The sequence below is a fragment of the Ursus maritimus genome, unplaced genomic scaffold, assembly GCF_017311325.1.
Source record: "Ursus maritimus isolate PB19 unplaced genomic scaffold, ASM1731132v1 scaffold_18, whole genome shotgun sequence".
In the NCBI taxonomy this organism is placed as follows: domain Eukaryota; kingdom Metazoa; phylum Chordata; class Mammalia; order Carnivora; family Ursidae; genus Ursus; species Ursus maritimus.
The window spans coordinates 4,421,417-4,436,514 of record NW_024424230.1 but is presented as its reverse complement, the minus strand read 5'-3'; the positions used below and the strand labels follow the sequence as shown (position 1 = coordinate 4,436,514).

The following is a 15,098-nucleotide window of genomic DNA, read 5'->3' as shown; positions in this document are numbered from 1 at the left end:
GGGCCTGGGGGAGGCCGCCGAATCGTTGGAATCCAAAGCTTGCCTAGTGTCGTCGCTCCCTGCAGGAAGCTGGCCGCCAACAGAAATATAACCACCTGGTCTCATGTACAAAAAGAACTCGCCGGGCCACATCCTTGACCGAAGAGAATGAGCTGAGAGGAGCCTTTCCACCCTGAAGGAATGTAAGTGTCTCCATGTGACCAAGTCCATTGTGCCCTAGTTACTTTTGGTAACAGTGCCAGGAGAAAATGACGGGCATGTCAGAACCCTTAACCACGTGTATTAGGGAGGACATAGGCCAGGCCACTGTGACCGGAGGCTTTGCCACTGTGTACGCCTTTCTCCTTGTCAAGCCCGCACAGGCGGGCCGGGCTGGTGTGGCGGCTCTTCTGTCACCGGGGGGCCTGGTTCCCTCTGCTCTGGTTCATTTCCTGACCCTTGGTCACCGCTCCAGCTCCAACAGCCGCAGCCGCATTTCAGCCTGTGCTTTCAGGCGTGACGCAAACTTAGCACAATTTCCTTCCATTTGCCTCTTACTGTCAGGAGGTCACGGGGCCACTCCTAACTGCACCAGGGGACAGAAATACGCCTGGCTCCAATTCCCATCGCTCCCTGGAGAGGGAAAACGTACTGGGAATTACACCAGGATTACGCCATGACATTCGTCCCAAGGCAGTCAGAAAGACTGCATAGCATCAGCTAGGGGAAGGATTCATGGAGCCCACCTCGTTATTCATTTCTCAGAGAAAATTTTACCATCTGCGTCATCCTCTGTGGCTCAGGGAGCATGCCGCGTGGGGATCAGGAAGCAAGCTTGATCGAATGGTGTTAGCGCCTTCCTTTCTTTTCCTTTGCACCGTTTCCCATCGACATGTGACTGTGGGCCACCTTGGGCTCTCAGCGGAGCTTGGTAAAGTCCGTTACTTTCAGTTCGTGGCCAGGATCGTAAATCACACGTGTTTAGGAGAACCTGTTACTCTGTGGCTTAAGGCAATGGCCCCTGTATGGAATGCTGCATAAAAAGATGGTTTGCAGAATTCCGCTGACCTGTGTTCTTTGAAATGGCCTTTCTGGAGAGGCCGCTTCAGTGCACACCTTGAACAGTTATTGAAGAAGAAGAGAAGTTCTTTGGAGTAACAGGCAGTCATAGCCAAAGTCTACTTGAGAGGGAACGGTGTGACTTTGACCCAAATGTTTGATGGAGATGGCCCTGCGGCCCCAACTGCATGTGGGAGAGATCAGGGACCAACCCTGCCCACGATAACCCTTGGAGACTGGATTCACGGTCTGGTGTGTTTTGAAAGATCTCTCTAGGTGATTAGGAGATATAGCCCATTAGGGGTTGAATTGTGTCTCCCCCACCCCCCAAATGTGTACATTGAAATCCTAACTCCCAGTACCTCAGAATGTGACTTACTAGGATATAGGATCTTTGCAGATGCAATTAATTATGGCAAGGCCATACTGGAGTAGGGCCAGCCCTAAACCAATACGATTGATGTCCTTACAGAAGGGGGACATTTGGACATACACACAGACACACCCACACCCACACACACGCAGGGAGAAGGACATGTGAGGGTAAGGTGGAGATGGGGTGATGTGTTTGCAAGATGAGGAATACCAACCAGCCAGCAGCCAGCAGCCAGCAGAGGCCAGGAAGAGGTTCTCCCTCACAGCCCTTAGAAGGAACCAACCCTGCCGACACCTTGATCTTGGGCTCCGAGCCCCTGGGCCTGGGGGAGAATAGATTCCTGTTGTCTAAGCACCCACAGTCTGGGGTGCGTCCTTGCAGCAGGCCGAGCGGGCTAACGTGGCCTGTAATGCCGATCTAGCTCATACGTAGCATTGGTCACGAGGGCCCATGACCACAGAGCAGAGGCTCTGAGACCCGCTTGAGGTAACAGGCTGTGTTCCCGTTGCTTCTGTCTCAGCTCTGCTGGCCTTGGGCATGCACACTTGCTCCTCTGAAAGGTCACCGCCTCCACGTGTGCCCAGGGAAGCACCTGTTTTACCACACACAGGCGGAGCTGCCCTGATGGCCTTTAGTACATCAGATGACTTCCGGGCCACTACCTCATCCCATTATCTGCATATGAGATGCATTGTTTCTTCCTCTGCCTTTGAACTGAATGAGTGAGTATCTCTGAAACATCTTTGTTTTCCAGATGTGAATAGGTCCACTATACCAGCCTTGTCTTCCTTCTGGGGGCAGGGGTGGGGGAGCACAGACAAGCCATTTGCCGAGAGAGAGCTAATATGGCCAGCTGAGGACCTTGATGAGACCTCCTCTTCCCCTTTCCTTTGAGGTCCAGGGGAGTTGCTAGAGGCTACAGAACTCCAGCCCGATGGATCCCAAGCTAGGAAGAATGGTGAGTAGACCCTCCAGTGTCCAGAGTCTAGGGGACCAGAGCGCTAGACGTGTTTGCCCAAGGAACGTGTGTGCTGTGCCAGTGCTCAGGTGGCCCTTGGCCATGCCGCCACCGGCAATGTTCTAGGTGCTCACTGTCTCCCCCTGAGGGTATCTGGACGATTTTCCAGTAGCTTCTGCAGTGCCCGGCATGCGCTTGTACTGGTGAGTGATGGAGCAGGGCGTGGACTCCGCTAAGGCCCCAGCAGCTGCCCCAGGTGGGGCGAGCTAGGCCATGCCAGTGTGAGTTGCCATGTTTGTTTATCTTGTGCAGAAAGCATATTCCTATTTGGTATTCATAGCTGTTGAATATAGAAGGCAAGGACCACCTAGAGGAAGGTGGGAGACGTGGAGAATCGTACACATGCAGGTGCAAACTGCTGCCTTTCTCGCTAAACCCTGAACCTCTCCCCCCTCCACCACCACTTGTGTGCCTAGTTGTGGGGTGGAGGCCCAGGAATCTGCATTTTAAGGGTGTCATTCCGTGATTTTTAGTGTAGCCACAGATAACGTGCGACCATCACCACAGCTGATTTTCGGATATTTTCATGACTTCATTAAAGAAATCCTGTACCTTTAACAATGACCTCCCTATTCCCCGGTCCCTACCTCCAGCCCTGAAGAACGCTTCATTTGCTTGGATCTCTTTTAGGGCTCCCTATGGTGCAGGCAGTCAGCTATTTAACAAGAAGCACTTCTAAGGAAACAAAAGTTTATGATTCGAACAAACTTCAAATTCCGTTTTTGAGTCTAGAGGGCAATCAGTTGAGAATTTTCGGGATGTTGGGTTTGGAGCACATCTTTAGATGGTGCAGCAGTGGGTGGGATTCTGATGAAGTCTTGTTTTGCAGTTGGGGTGACTCTGGGGATGGCACTGGGCGCTCTGGGGAACTTCCTTCATGGCCCCGCACAGCCGCAGGCGGGAAAAGGTGTCCATGCAAGAGCCACCGCAGTGATTTCTCGAAAGTTTATGTCAGGATGTCCGGCTTCGGTTTGTAGGGCTTTGGGGAAAAGGGAAGTTTGAGTTCTTAGTGATTCCAGGTCAGAGGGTTGGAGAACATTGGAAACATTAGTTTGGAGAGTTGTAGCTAGTTATTGGAGGAAACAAAAAGAATTGGGGACCCAGCCTGGTTTATAGGTGGGTAACAGTGAATAGGGCTAGGGCCTGGTAACGGGTGCACTGCGGTTCTTCACTGAAACACGGTATTCTCTCACAGCCCTTAGAAGGAACCATCACCTCCATTGTGATCAGACGTAATCACAGTAGGATTGATTTGTTCGTAAAGTAAGGCCAGTCGCGTTACGCTTGGTTTGGTTATTTACATAAGTGCAGCAAGAATAGGATTGGTCACATAGGCTGTTTTTAAGTGTGCTTTACCAGAACTTTCAGTGAAGTATCTCAGACTTTTAAAGTCTCTCTAGACCAGGAAATCAAGCCAAGGACTTGCCATCTTCTTCGCTGCAGCACCTACAGATCTGGTGAATTCCTCTCTTCTCGAGGTTCCCCAATATCTATTTTTAACTAATAATTTCTTTATTGAATTAGTTAACATACAGTGTTGTCTTCAAGTATACAGTATTACGATTCAACAATTCTAGACATTACTCAGCGTGATAAGCACAGTCACCGATGTTATTACCATAGTACTGACTATATTCCCTATGCTGTACTTTTCATCTCTGTCAATTATTTATTTTGTAACTGGAAGTTTATGCCTCTTAATCCCTTTTATCTATTTCACCCATCCCCCACCTCTCCTCAGGCAACTACCAGTTGGGTCTCTCTATTTAAGAGTCTGTTTATTTTGTTCCTTCGTGCCTTTGTTTTGGTTTTCAGATTCCCCATATAAGTGAAGTCATATGGTATTCTTATTTGAAGTTTCCTGAGTCTGCCAGAAATTGTCCATCCTCACTCACCTGTAAGGCTAGAAACCCTGTAAGCAAGGGACCAGGCTGGTTTAGGGGTGCTTTATTGGTTTGATTAAGTCAATTTTATTTCCTTAAAACTGGTCATATCTGATTCTGTGTACATCATTCTCAAATATGGCATTCCCGTCAAGGCCCTGGTAATCAGTGTTTTCAACTATATTGTCTTATAAGGAGGACAGATTCCTATTTAATATATGTATTTGCACATATGTATGTATGTATACACACACACACATATGAATTATATCGCAATGAAAATAAGAGCACTCAGTAAGAGTTTACAAATTCTGGAGGGATCAGGCAGGGAGGAAAGCATAAATGTTTCAATTCTGTTTACAGAGGTAATTTATCAGATTAAGTTAAAGATAGCTTAAGAAAAGAAAAAAAGGGTTTCCTTAAATCCTAAAGGAACCAGCATTATTTCAAACAAAAAATTAAAAAATGTCAGTCATCCTCATCAGTTCGTCCAGTCCCCTGTAGTCAACTTTTGTTTTGCTTGGTTCTGGGTTACAAGTTTTGTGATCGCATCAGCTCTTTCTCATTCTGGAAATGTGTGCTCAGGCCTGTGGCAGGGTCTCGGAGCTCCTCTAGTGACGTTATCATGGAGTATTCTTGGCTGCAGCTGATTACCAATATTCTGGGAGAAGAATCAGAGTGAGGCAGTGACAAAGACTGAAACATGACCATGGCTAAAGACGTTTGAAAGCTCATTTTGAAATGACTGAAGTGACAAGGAAATTTGGTTATTTCTGAGGCACACAGCATTTCAAATTAAATGTTGCGATTATGATGGATTTTATGTACAGAAAGATGGACAGATTTCTAGAAATTTTATACAATTTTTGAAATACTTAGTAACCATACAAATATAACCTGAAGAAGGTTAAACATCACTTTTGTTTGACAGTACTTCTCATGTAATTTAACATATCCCACAGGCCTAATTATAGTCTGATATCACTCCCAAATCTTGGAGATTTTCCCGGGGGGTCCTCTGGAAAAATCCCAAAATTGGTCCTAGGTCAAAAAGTCTTCATTTAGAGTTTGACTTTTGGAAGTTGTCAAAAATGTCCAAAGGTTTAAAACTTGATTAAATATGATCACAGGTCACGTGAAATAATACTTGGTTGTCTATTTAGCCAGAGTGACAATTTAAACATTTCAAGGGCAAATTAGAAAGTCACATAGTTTGGGGGGAAAAAAAAAAGAAGGAGGAAGAAGGAAAAAATCTTCAGTTCTTTTAATATTGAGAAGACTTAACTTTCTTAAGTAATCAAAGAGCTGATTAAGGCAATGTGAAGTACAAGAGGTTATTCTGATAAGGCACATAATCTTTGTTTTCTGGACAGAAGCCTCAACACGTCAAGAACACTTATACAATAATCCAAGAAAATCTTGTCCTTTTAAGAGAGAAAGAATATTCAGTTGTATTTTTACATAGGCACACTGTTGATATTAAAGCTCTTTTTAAAAAACTTATAATAAATTCATTTACTTTTCTCCAGTTTCACCACACAACCTAAGATTTTCTCTCTTTTTTCCCAACTTTTGATTCGTTATTTTTTATTTTCCTGTTTTTTTTTAGTTTTGAAACAACCTTTAGATAACCCCTAAATAGGACAAAATTTCTTTTCTTTTAATAACGCATCTTGACACCTTATATGCTTTTTTTAAAACCAAAAACATATCTTACTTTCCTTGTGTACTTTATATAGAGAGTTTATTTCTTTACCCTAATTATTCTCAGCAGTTTCACTTACATACATAGATTAGAATTCTTAACCCTTGTAACTTTGATATCTGGTGAACGCCAGGAAGTAAGCAGTTGTGAGCTGGTTGTTATGTGTTCTGTGGATCGGCAACTTTATGAATACATCATGTCATAATTCTTACAGGCCTATGCTTCCTCATAGTACAGTTGATTTTCAATGTGGCAAAAGAATGTATTTACGAATAGACTCATCTATCTTTTGTCTCTCTGTAATAAGAAGCCAGAAGTAGATAAACTTATGTTTAAAACTTATGTTTATAAATTATTTCAGTATTTTATCTTATTTGGAAATGGTCTGGATATTTAATGAATAGCCATCATTTAGCTTAGTATAATTTTAAGGTTTCAAGTTACCAAAAAGATTTTGGAAACTTTTAAAGCAGACATATTTTATAAAACCTGAGCACTGTTTGGGTTGCATCCGGGAGGAGAGCAGAGGTAGGCTGTGCCAGTCCTGACACTGGGCATCCCACAGAGCTCCTGCCTCAGAGGGGGAATGGAGGTGGATTGCTCATGGGATAGAACCCAGACAAGCTGTTTTTAAGTTTAGTCTCACCAATTCAGGGCAGATAGGAAGTGCAGCAGAAGGAAGTGAACCAAAAGGATAGCCTCATTCTATGCCTTCCCAGCCCTGTGCATAGGACAGTAGGTCATTCCTGCACACCCGGGTGCAAGGGACTCTTGTCCCCAAAGTACCTCTCCCCGCTGGCCCCCATAATTCCTCAAGTGTCCCGCATCTCAATTGCTCTTTCAAGTGATTACAATCCTCCCCATTCAGAAGCTCTCTGGTTGGAACAGCGGTGCCTTTTCAGACTGCATGGCGCTGGAAGGGACCACACTCAGCTTCAGTGCCACTGGCACAGAAAGTTGGGGGTGCTGTTCAGAGCACCCTGAGGGAGTGGGGAGCTTGTGAAAGGAGAGAAGCCAGGGGGAGTGTGCACAGGTGGAGGGGAGAGAGTGCACAGGTGGGGGGAGAGTGTGCACAGGTGGAGAGAGGGAGTGTGCACAGGTGGAGGGGGAGTGTGCACAGGTGGAGAGAGGGAGTGTGCACAGGTGGAGGGGAGAGTGTGCACAGGTGGAGGGGAGAGTGTGCACAGGTGGAGGGGAGAGAATGCACAGGTGGAGGGGGAGTGTGCACAGGTAGAGAGAGGGAGTGTGCACAGGTGGAGGGGGGAGTGTGCACAGGGGGGGGGAGAGTGTGCACAGGTGGAGAGGGGGGGGGGGCACAGGTGGAGGGGAGAGAGTGCACAGGTGGAGGGGAGAGAGTGCACAGGTGTGGGGAGAGTGTGCACAGGTGGAGAGAGGTAGTGTGCACCGGTGGAGGGGGAGTGTGCACAGGTGGAGGGGAGAGAGTGCACAGGTGGAGGGGAGAGAGTGCACAGGTGGAGGGGAGAGAGTGCACAGGTGGAGGGGAGAGAGTGCACAGGTGGAGGGGAGAGAGTGCACAGGTGGAGGGGAGAGAGTGCACAGGTGGAGGGGAGAGAGTGCACAGGTGGAGGGGAGAGAGTGCACAGGTGGAGGGGAGAGAGTGCACAGGTGGAGGGGAGAGAGTGCACAGGTGGAGGGGAGAGTGTGCACAGGTGGAGGGGAGAGTGTGCACAGGTGGAGGGGAGAGAGTGCACAGGTGGAGGGGAGAGAGTGCACAGGTGGAGGGGAGAGAGTGCACAGGTGGGGGGAGAGTGTGCACAGGTGGAGAGGGGGAGTGTGAGGTGGAGGGGAGAGTGTGCACAGCAGGTGGAGGGCATCGTGCACAGGTGGAGAGGAGAATGTGCATGGGTGAGGGGAGAGAGTGCACAGGTGGAGGGGAGAGTGTGCACAGGTGGGGGGAGAGTGTGCACAGGTGGAGAGGGGGAGTGTGCACAGGTGGAGGGGAGAGAATGCACAGGTGGAGGGGGGAGTGTGCACAGGTGGAGGGGAGAGTGTGCACAGGTGGAGGGGAGAGTGTGCACAGGTGGAGGGGAGAGTGTGCACAGGTGGAGGGGAGAGTGTGCACAGGTGGAGGGGGGAGTGTGCACAGGTGGAGGGGAGAGTGCACAGGTGGAGAGAGGGAGTGTGCACAGGTGGAGAGAGGGAGTGTGTACAGGTGGAGGGGAGTGTGCACAGGTGGAGGGGAGAGTGTGCACAGGTGGAGGGGGGCGTGGGGCACGGGGGAGGGGAGAGTGTGCACAGGTGGAGGGGAGAGTGTGCACAGGTGGAGGGGAGAGTGTGCACAGGTGGAGGGGAGAGTGTGCACAGGTGGAGAGTGTGCACAGGTGGAGGGGAGTGTGTGCACAGGTGGAGGGGGAGTGTGCACAGGTGGAGGGGAGAGTGTGCACAGCAGGTGGAGGGCATCGTGCACAGGTGGAGAGGAGAACGTGCATGGGTGAGGGGAGAGTGTGCACAGGTGGAAACTCCCAAAGAGTGTAGGATGAGGAGTAACTCCAGTGCCGCAGGCTCCCTGAGTCTGCTGCTAACAGATTTGAGCTTTACAGTTTGCATGGGGCACCTTGTTACCTAACTACACACCTCGTATTTGCAGCCCAGGGTCTCTGCAGGAGCGTGGGCCTGGGGCAAGGACACAGAGCCCAAAGCCTCTACTGATGCTCACCTTGGTTTAGATTCTGAGCTCATGGTGCTGGGCCCACAGTTACTAATATATCCCATGTCCTGGTCTTAGAAGCTGAAGGTATCCAGGACATGGACATTTATGCCTTTTAAGGTACAGTAATTGGAGCACACAGCTTTTCAGGGAGCTTTTTCTTCATGCGAATCCTGTCCCCCCTGGCTTTGGGAAAATGTGCGGTGAGGCGTGTTTCTAATGAGTCTGCATGTGGACACGGCACACTGAGGCGGGGGAGCCCTTGCCTTCTAGGAAGTGAAATCACTGCAGGGACTTGTGATCAAGATTCCCATCCACTTCAAATACCCCAATTACATGTGCTTTAAATTTTTAATTACAAAGACATAGACTCAGAAACCTAATAAATATCCCTACTGAACAAAACCAAAACCAAACTTATAGTGGTGAGCAGGGGCTGAAGCTGCTGCTTTGCTGGACTCTGGGTCTGCAACAGGCCATGGCGTCTAGAAATGAGACTCCCACGGGGTAATCGGGGCCCAAAGCCCAGGCATGGAGGGCAGCTGGAGCCCATGCCATTGCAGAAGCCCCTGCTGGTGACACAGCCCAGCCTCACTGCATGCTGTTGGGGAACGCTGAGCCACCAGCTTACGACCTGATCCTGGACCAGGCATCCTGAGACACCCGGAGGAGGCAACCGCAACAGTCCTATGCAGAAATAATTACAGAGAAGGAGAAGAAAACAGCTGTCATTCAAGCGGACCTGCAAGTGAAAATCCTGAAGTATATGAGACTCGGAGTAGGAAAGCCCACAAATTAATTGAGAAGTGAGTTTATACCCTCTGAAACACAAGCAGTAGAACATGTTTAAAATGGATGCAAATAGTGGATGTTTGAATTCTTCAGATCGATGATCGCATGTAGAAGGCACACATGAGTCAAGAACAGATGGATATACAACAGTTGGAAGTCCTGAAAATGGAAATTAGTCATTGGAAAAACTCAGGAGTTCAGGTAAATGCATAACTGGCCACCAAGAGAGACCTGATCACCTGCAAAACACAGTATCTAGGAAGCAGAGCGAAGAGGAAAGAAAAAGCACAGCTGATAGAATTGGAGGACACGTGACAGACTGAAAGAGGCCCAAGGTCGTAGTTCTAGAAGGAGAGTCAAGGAAATGGCAGAGAAGCAGTGCTGGGAGAGAGAATGAGAATTTTACAGAATAAAAAAAGACACAAAGGAGTCTTCAGTTTGCTAATGGTTACTGAGGATTGAGCAAGACTTATCAAGATGTCAGACACATCACAGTGAAGCTGAGGAATGAGAGAAAATCCAAAATCCCTTAGGGGAAGAGGGGCCCAGTCAGCGAGGAAGATGCTCTGTGGGGAGGTGCTGGTTGCAGGTGCCTGGGAGGCTCGGGGCGGCGGGGCTGCAGCAGCTGGCGTGCGCTGTGTGGGCACAGCTGGGGGTTGCAAGGCTGTGGGTCGTGGACAGAGGCCCGGAGAGCCTCCCGCAGAACGAGGAACAAATCCAGGTGTGGGTTTGCGGGAGACCCTAGAGACTCTTGAGATTGCTGGGAGAGTACAAAATCCGCCCAAATTTACGTTTCCATTTCCCTTATTCATATTATAGCTGAAATAGTTTTATTAGTAGACCAATTTTGCTTTTTCTACACCATGTTGAGATAGAAGTTGTGACGTCAGTGGAGATCAAGTACTCTTGTCGGTGTCCTTCAGGACTATGCGTGTAATTATTCCCTAAATGCTGGTTGGGGTCTTGTTCTGCGACAGGCACTTAGGGCTGTGGAGATAAGGAAGACAAAAGTCCTAACCCTCATACAACTTAACGTTCAAGCAATTCAGATAATTATTAAGTGAACACATAATATGAGGTAATGATAAAATAAAACGCAGGGTGTATGGGGTCAAAATTCATGTCCACCTGGACCCTCAGAATGTGACCTTATTTGCAAGTAGGATCTTTGCAGAGGTAATCGGTTAAAATGAGGTCATACTGGAGTGGGGTGGACCCTAAAGCCACTGCCAATGTCTCAGAAGAGAAGGGACACAGAAACACACCCAGGTGGGGGTGGGTGAAGCCAGAGGCACAGATTGGAGCCCTGCAGCTGTGAGCTGGGGGGGTGGGTGCCAGGATGGCCAGCCACCACCGCACGTTGAGAAGAGGCAAGGAAGGACTCCCCTGGAGCCTTCAGAGGGATTTCTAACTTCTGACCTGCAGAACAATGAGAGAATCCGTTCCTGTGGTTCTAAGCCACCCGGTCTGTGAGACGTTGTTCCAGCAGCCCTAGGGAACTGGAGATGGAGAAATTCCTGCCCTGTCCTCGGGCTGCCAGTGTTCCCGAACTTTCATTTGTGGAACTGTTTGTTCACAACCCCAAATCGGTGGCCTGGAGGTGGCCCGGCCTGGAATCCGTCCTCCCTTTTACGCCCTGGACTTGCTGCCCAGTCATGAAGGACAAGGAGAACCCATGCTTTGAAGTTAAACCAAGTTTTCTGTGAGTTTGAGCCTTTGTGACATTTGAGAGTACGTAGGCAATTCCCGGTTTCTAGACAAAGCGAGTCCCTCCCAGACTGCCTGACTCCCTGAGCACCTCCGTGCTCCCTTCTCCCCGGTCTGGTCCATGGTCAGCGCTGCTCCTGGGCTGTCTGGGTCTCCTCGGTCCTCCGTGCCCACTGCCCTCGTCCCACCTCTTCCTCTTCCTTCTCCTGGAGCTTCCAGAGGCTTCTCTGTTCTGCTGCCGCCAGAACCCGGATTCATCTGCTGTGCCCTGAGATCATGCAGTCACCCCCTCCGGCAGGTTTAGATTTCTCCTGTTAACAAGAGTACGAAAAGTGAGTCAAATTCAGATTTAAAGGCAGAAAGAGAAAACCGCAGCTCCTGTCTAACCACAGGCAGGAGATCTTAATGAGACCTGGGTCCAGCACCACGGATGATTTGGGATTCACACCCTTTACCCTCAACATTGAAGGCCACGCCCGGGTCTAGGATCTTGCCTCTGAGGAGACGTTCCAGCTCCTTGCCGTGACACTGCTGTCATGGCACAGCGCCTTTCAGGGTGTGACTTCCATATCATCGCGCACCTGCCTGTGGGAGAACCGGCAAGGGCCTCTGGCTCTCTCCGTCACTTGTCGGCTGTTTGCCATCGTGCTATGAACTGGCGCGTTGCCAGAGGACAGCAGGCTTCGGCCCAGAGCAGGGCGGCCTCTCTGGCTGATGTTTGGACAGGCCTAGGTCCCTGGCCAAACTATAGAGAGTGGAAAGGGTCACAGGAGGCCTTTGTGAGGTGGCATCATGGGCAGACAATGCCTGCTTTCTCCTTCCCTGTAGCCTGTGTGGGGAGAAGACCAGAGGGAGGGAGAGAACACGTACCCTTGCAGTCGGGAGCAGCTTGGTCTGCCACCCAGGATGGAGCACTGTGTGTGGAGCCTGGGGCCCCAAGACGGCCGGATGTCTCGTCCGGGACCCTGGGCCTCCACAGGGCGCTGGGGCAGGCTTCCTGCCCATCCTCCTTGTGCCCCACGACCCCACCCAGCTCCTCCTCTACCCCCTGGCTTCTGGCAGTCTCTGGTGGGACTTTCTGGGGAGTCCTCCTCCTTGAAACCCTCTCCTTCATCCTAGACTGCCTCCAGGCTCCCTTCTGAAAGCCACGCCCCAGGGTTTGCTCCTGCTTCTGGGGACTTGCTGCGGAGTTAGTTAATCTCTGCAGGATCACTGGGTTCATTCAGTTCAGCGCCTGCCGGGGAATTAACACTCTCCGGGAAAGCCTGGTTTTGGGTTTGGGATTTTATTTTTAATCTCGTCATGATAAGATAAAATAGGTGAATAAAGCATTTTTCTCCACCTTATAACGAATTCATCAAAGCAGACACAGGGCAGAGCAGCCTCTGTAAGACAATCACGCCGGGCTCCAGAAGACTCCGTAAGTAGAATTCTCGGTGTGCAAGTCGACTCTGGCACTCGAGTTCCTTACAGGCGGAAGAGGGTTTGGCCTCTGGCCATTGTGTGCACAGGGGGAAGAAGCAAGCTTGGCTGGGGCTGTCTAGGGTGGGAGGCAGCAGTGTTTTCATTTTCTATTGTTTATTCTAGTCAACATGAAAATCCAACAACAATTGAAAATGGGGAGGGAGTGGGTTTCATCAGCTTACCCCATTCCCAGCGCCCTTTTAGGCACCTGCTGTTTCCCAGGTGGGTGGTGGAAGTGCCCTTGGTTAAGGCAGCCCATGGTGATTTCAAGGCTGCCATCAGCTAAGCACGTGAAGCGTCTAACTTTGTCCAGTTGTTGTCTGGAGCCTAGAGAGAGGACAGTGAAAACAGGCCTGCTGCATCCCATGGGAAGCCCGGGCAGCAGCCTGGGGGGGCGGGGGAGGCTCTTAGGAGGTACAGCTGGATTGGGACCCAGGGGTGGTTACCCCGCAGACGTGGGTATGACTTCAAGAAATCTTAAAAGGTAAAGTGTTTAAAACTAAGATTCGGCACAGGGCACTTGAAATTTGTTCTCAATCAAGGAACAGCCAGCTGGAATGAGCAGAAGCCTGTGGAGCAAGCAAGGTTTCCCCTGGGACGGCCCGGCCCGCAGCCCAGGGCTAGGCTACCTGCTCCCCCCGCTCCCCCCCCCCCAAGAAAAAAGGAAGCCCTGGGCCTTCCCGGCTCTGTCCCCATGACCGCATGCTTCACCTTCCCAATCTCTGGCAACTTTCTACATCTCCAGAATTTTGCTGGGTGATTAGTTCAAGGTCAAGGATGACTAACACAAGGAGACAGAAAGGTAAAGGAACATGAGAGACTCCAGAGGGGGGGCAGATCTGCAGCCCAGGGTCCCATCTGGGATCTGAAAGGCAGGCCTGGTGCCCATGGTGAATCCGTGTGGGCCTGAGGGCAAAGGACAGCAGAGCTCTATCTGCTCTGCAGGGAGGGAGGGAGAGAAGAGTGAAGTGTTCAGGACCAGTCTTTCTGGAAGATCAGTCCTTGGCCTTCAGCTCCCACTGGGAAGGGAGGCGGTTCCCACTGAAACCAGGAATATTCTCGGTCCTTTTGGTCACCGTTTTCCTTCTTTGCCCATGGCTCCCTTTTCTTCTTCCAATTCCCCTTTTTATTTTTCATCAGAGAGGAGCATCAAATAATTTTTAATGGAAATTGAACAGATGAATAATAAAAGGTCAAATATTGATTTAGGTGTACCAGCTGCAAAAAAATTAGCCTACTCCATTTGAAAGGGCTTTTCCTGGGTGCCTAGAGCTCCATCTTCCTGCCAGTGTGGGCCTGAGGACTTACTTCCTCAGGATTTATTTGTAACTTTTGGCTTTTGGCTCCACTGCTGCTGAGCTCAGCTGAATCCAGCCTCCTTCCTCTCAGACTGGAAGGCAAAGGCAGCTGGTCGACGGCCCACTGGCGCCATCTACTGGACCAGGTTCTTAATCTGTTCCTGAAGGAGCACTGCTCCCTTTTAGTTTTAAGATTTTATTTATTTATTTATTTTGGGAGGGGGGTAAATTTTGTTGTCCTTTTTAAAAAATTGTTATGTTAGTCACCATACAGTACATCCTTAGTTTTTGATGTAGTGTTTCATGATTTATCATTTGCGTATAACACCCAGTGCTCCATGCAATATGTGCCCTCCTTAATACCCATCTCCGGCCTATCCCAATCCTCCCGACCCCCCTCCCCTCTGAAGCCCTAAGTTTGTTTCCCAGAGTCCATAGACTCTCATGGTTCATTCCCCCTTCTGTTTATCCCCCTTCATTCTTCCCTTCCTTCTCCTACCGATCTCCCTGCTATTTCTTATGTTCCATAAATGAGTGAAATCATATAATTGTCTTTGTCTGCTTGACTTTTTTCACTTAGCATGATCTCCTCCAGTCCCGTCCATGTTGCTGCAAATGTTGGATAATCATTCTTTCTGATGGCTGAGTAATATTCCATCGTATATATGGACCACATCTTTATCCATTTGTCTGTTGAAGGGCATCTCGGCTCCTTCCACAGTTTGGCTATTGTGGACATCGCTGCTATGAACATTGGGGTGCATTTGGCCCTTCTTTTCACTACATCTGTATCTTTGGGGTAAATACCCAATAGTGCAATTGCTGGATCATAGGGTAGCTCTATTTTTAACTTTTTGAGGAACCTCCACACTGTTTTCCAAAGTGGCTGTACCAACTTGCATTCCCACCAACAGTGTAAGAGGGATCCCCTTTCCCCACGTCCTCTCCAACATTTGCTGTTTCTTGCCTTGTCAATGTTTGCCATTCTAACCGGTGTTAGGTGGTATCTCAGTGTGGTTTTGATTTGAATTTCCCTGATGGCTAGTGATATTGAACATTTTTTCATGTGTCTGTTAGCCATTTGTATGTCTTCATTGGAAAAGTGTCTATTCATATCTTCTGCCCATTTTTTGATTATTTGTTTTTTGG

General features: G+C 49.2%; 1 protein-coding gene across 1 annotated transcript in view; it reads left to right on the top strand.

Annotated features, from left to right (window-relative positions):
* Positions 1 to 248: 248 nt before the first annotated feature.
* CNDP1 (carnosine dipeptidase 1) overlaps positions 249 to 15,098 on the top strand; it is a 39,507-nt gene continuing 24,657 nt past the window's right edge. The window contains exon 1 of the mRNA XM_040632349.1: positions 249 to 493. Coding sequence (XP_040488283.1) covers positions 249 to 493 — 245 coding nt within the window. The remainder of the gene's footprint in view (positions 494 to 15,098) is intronic.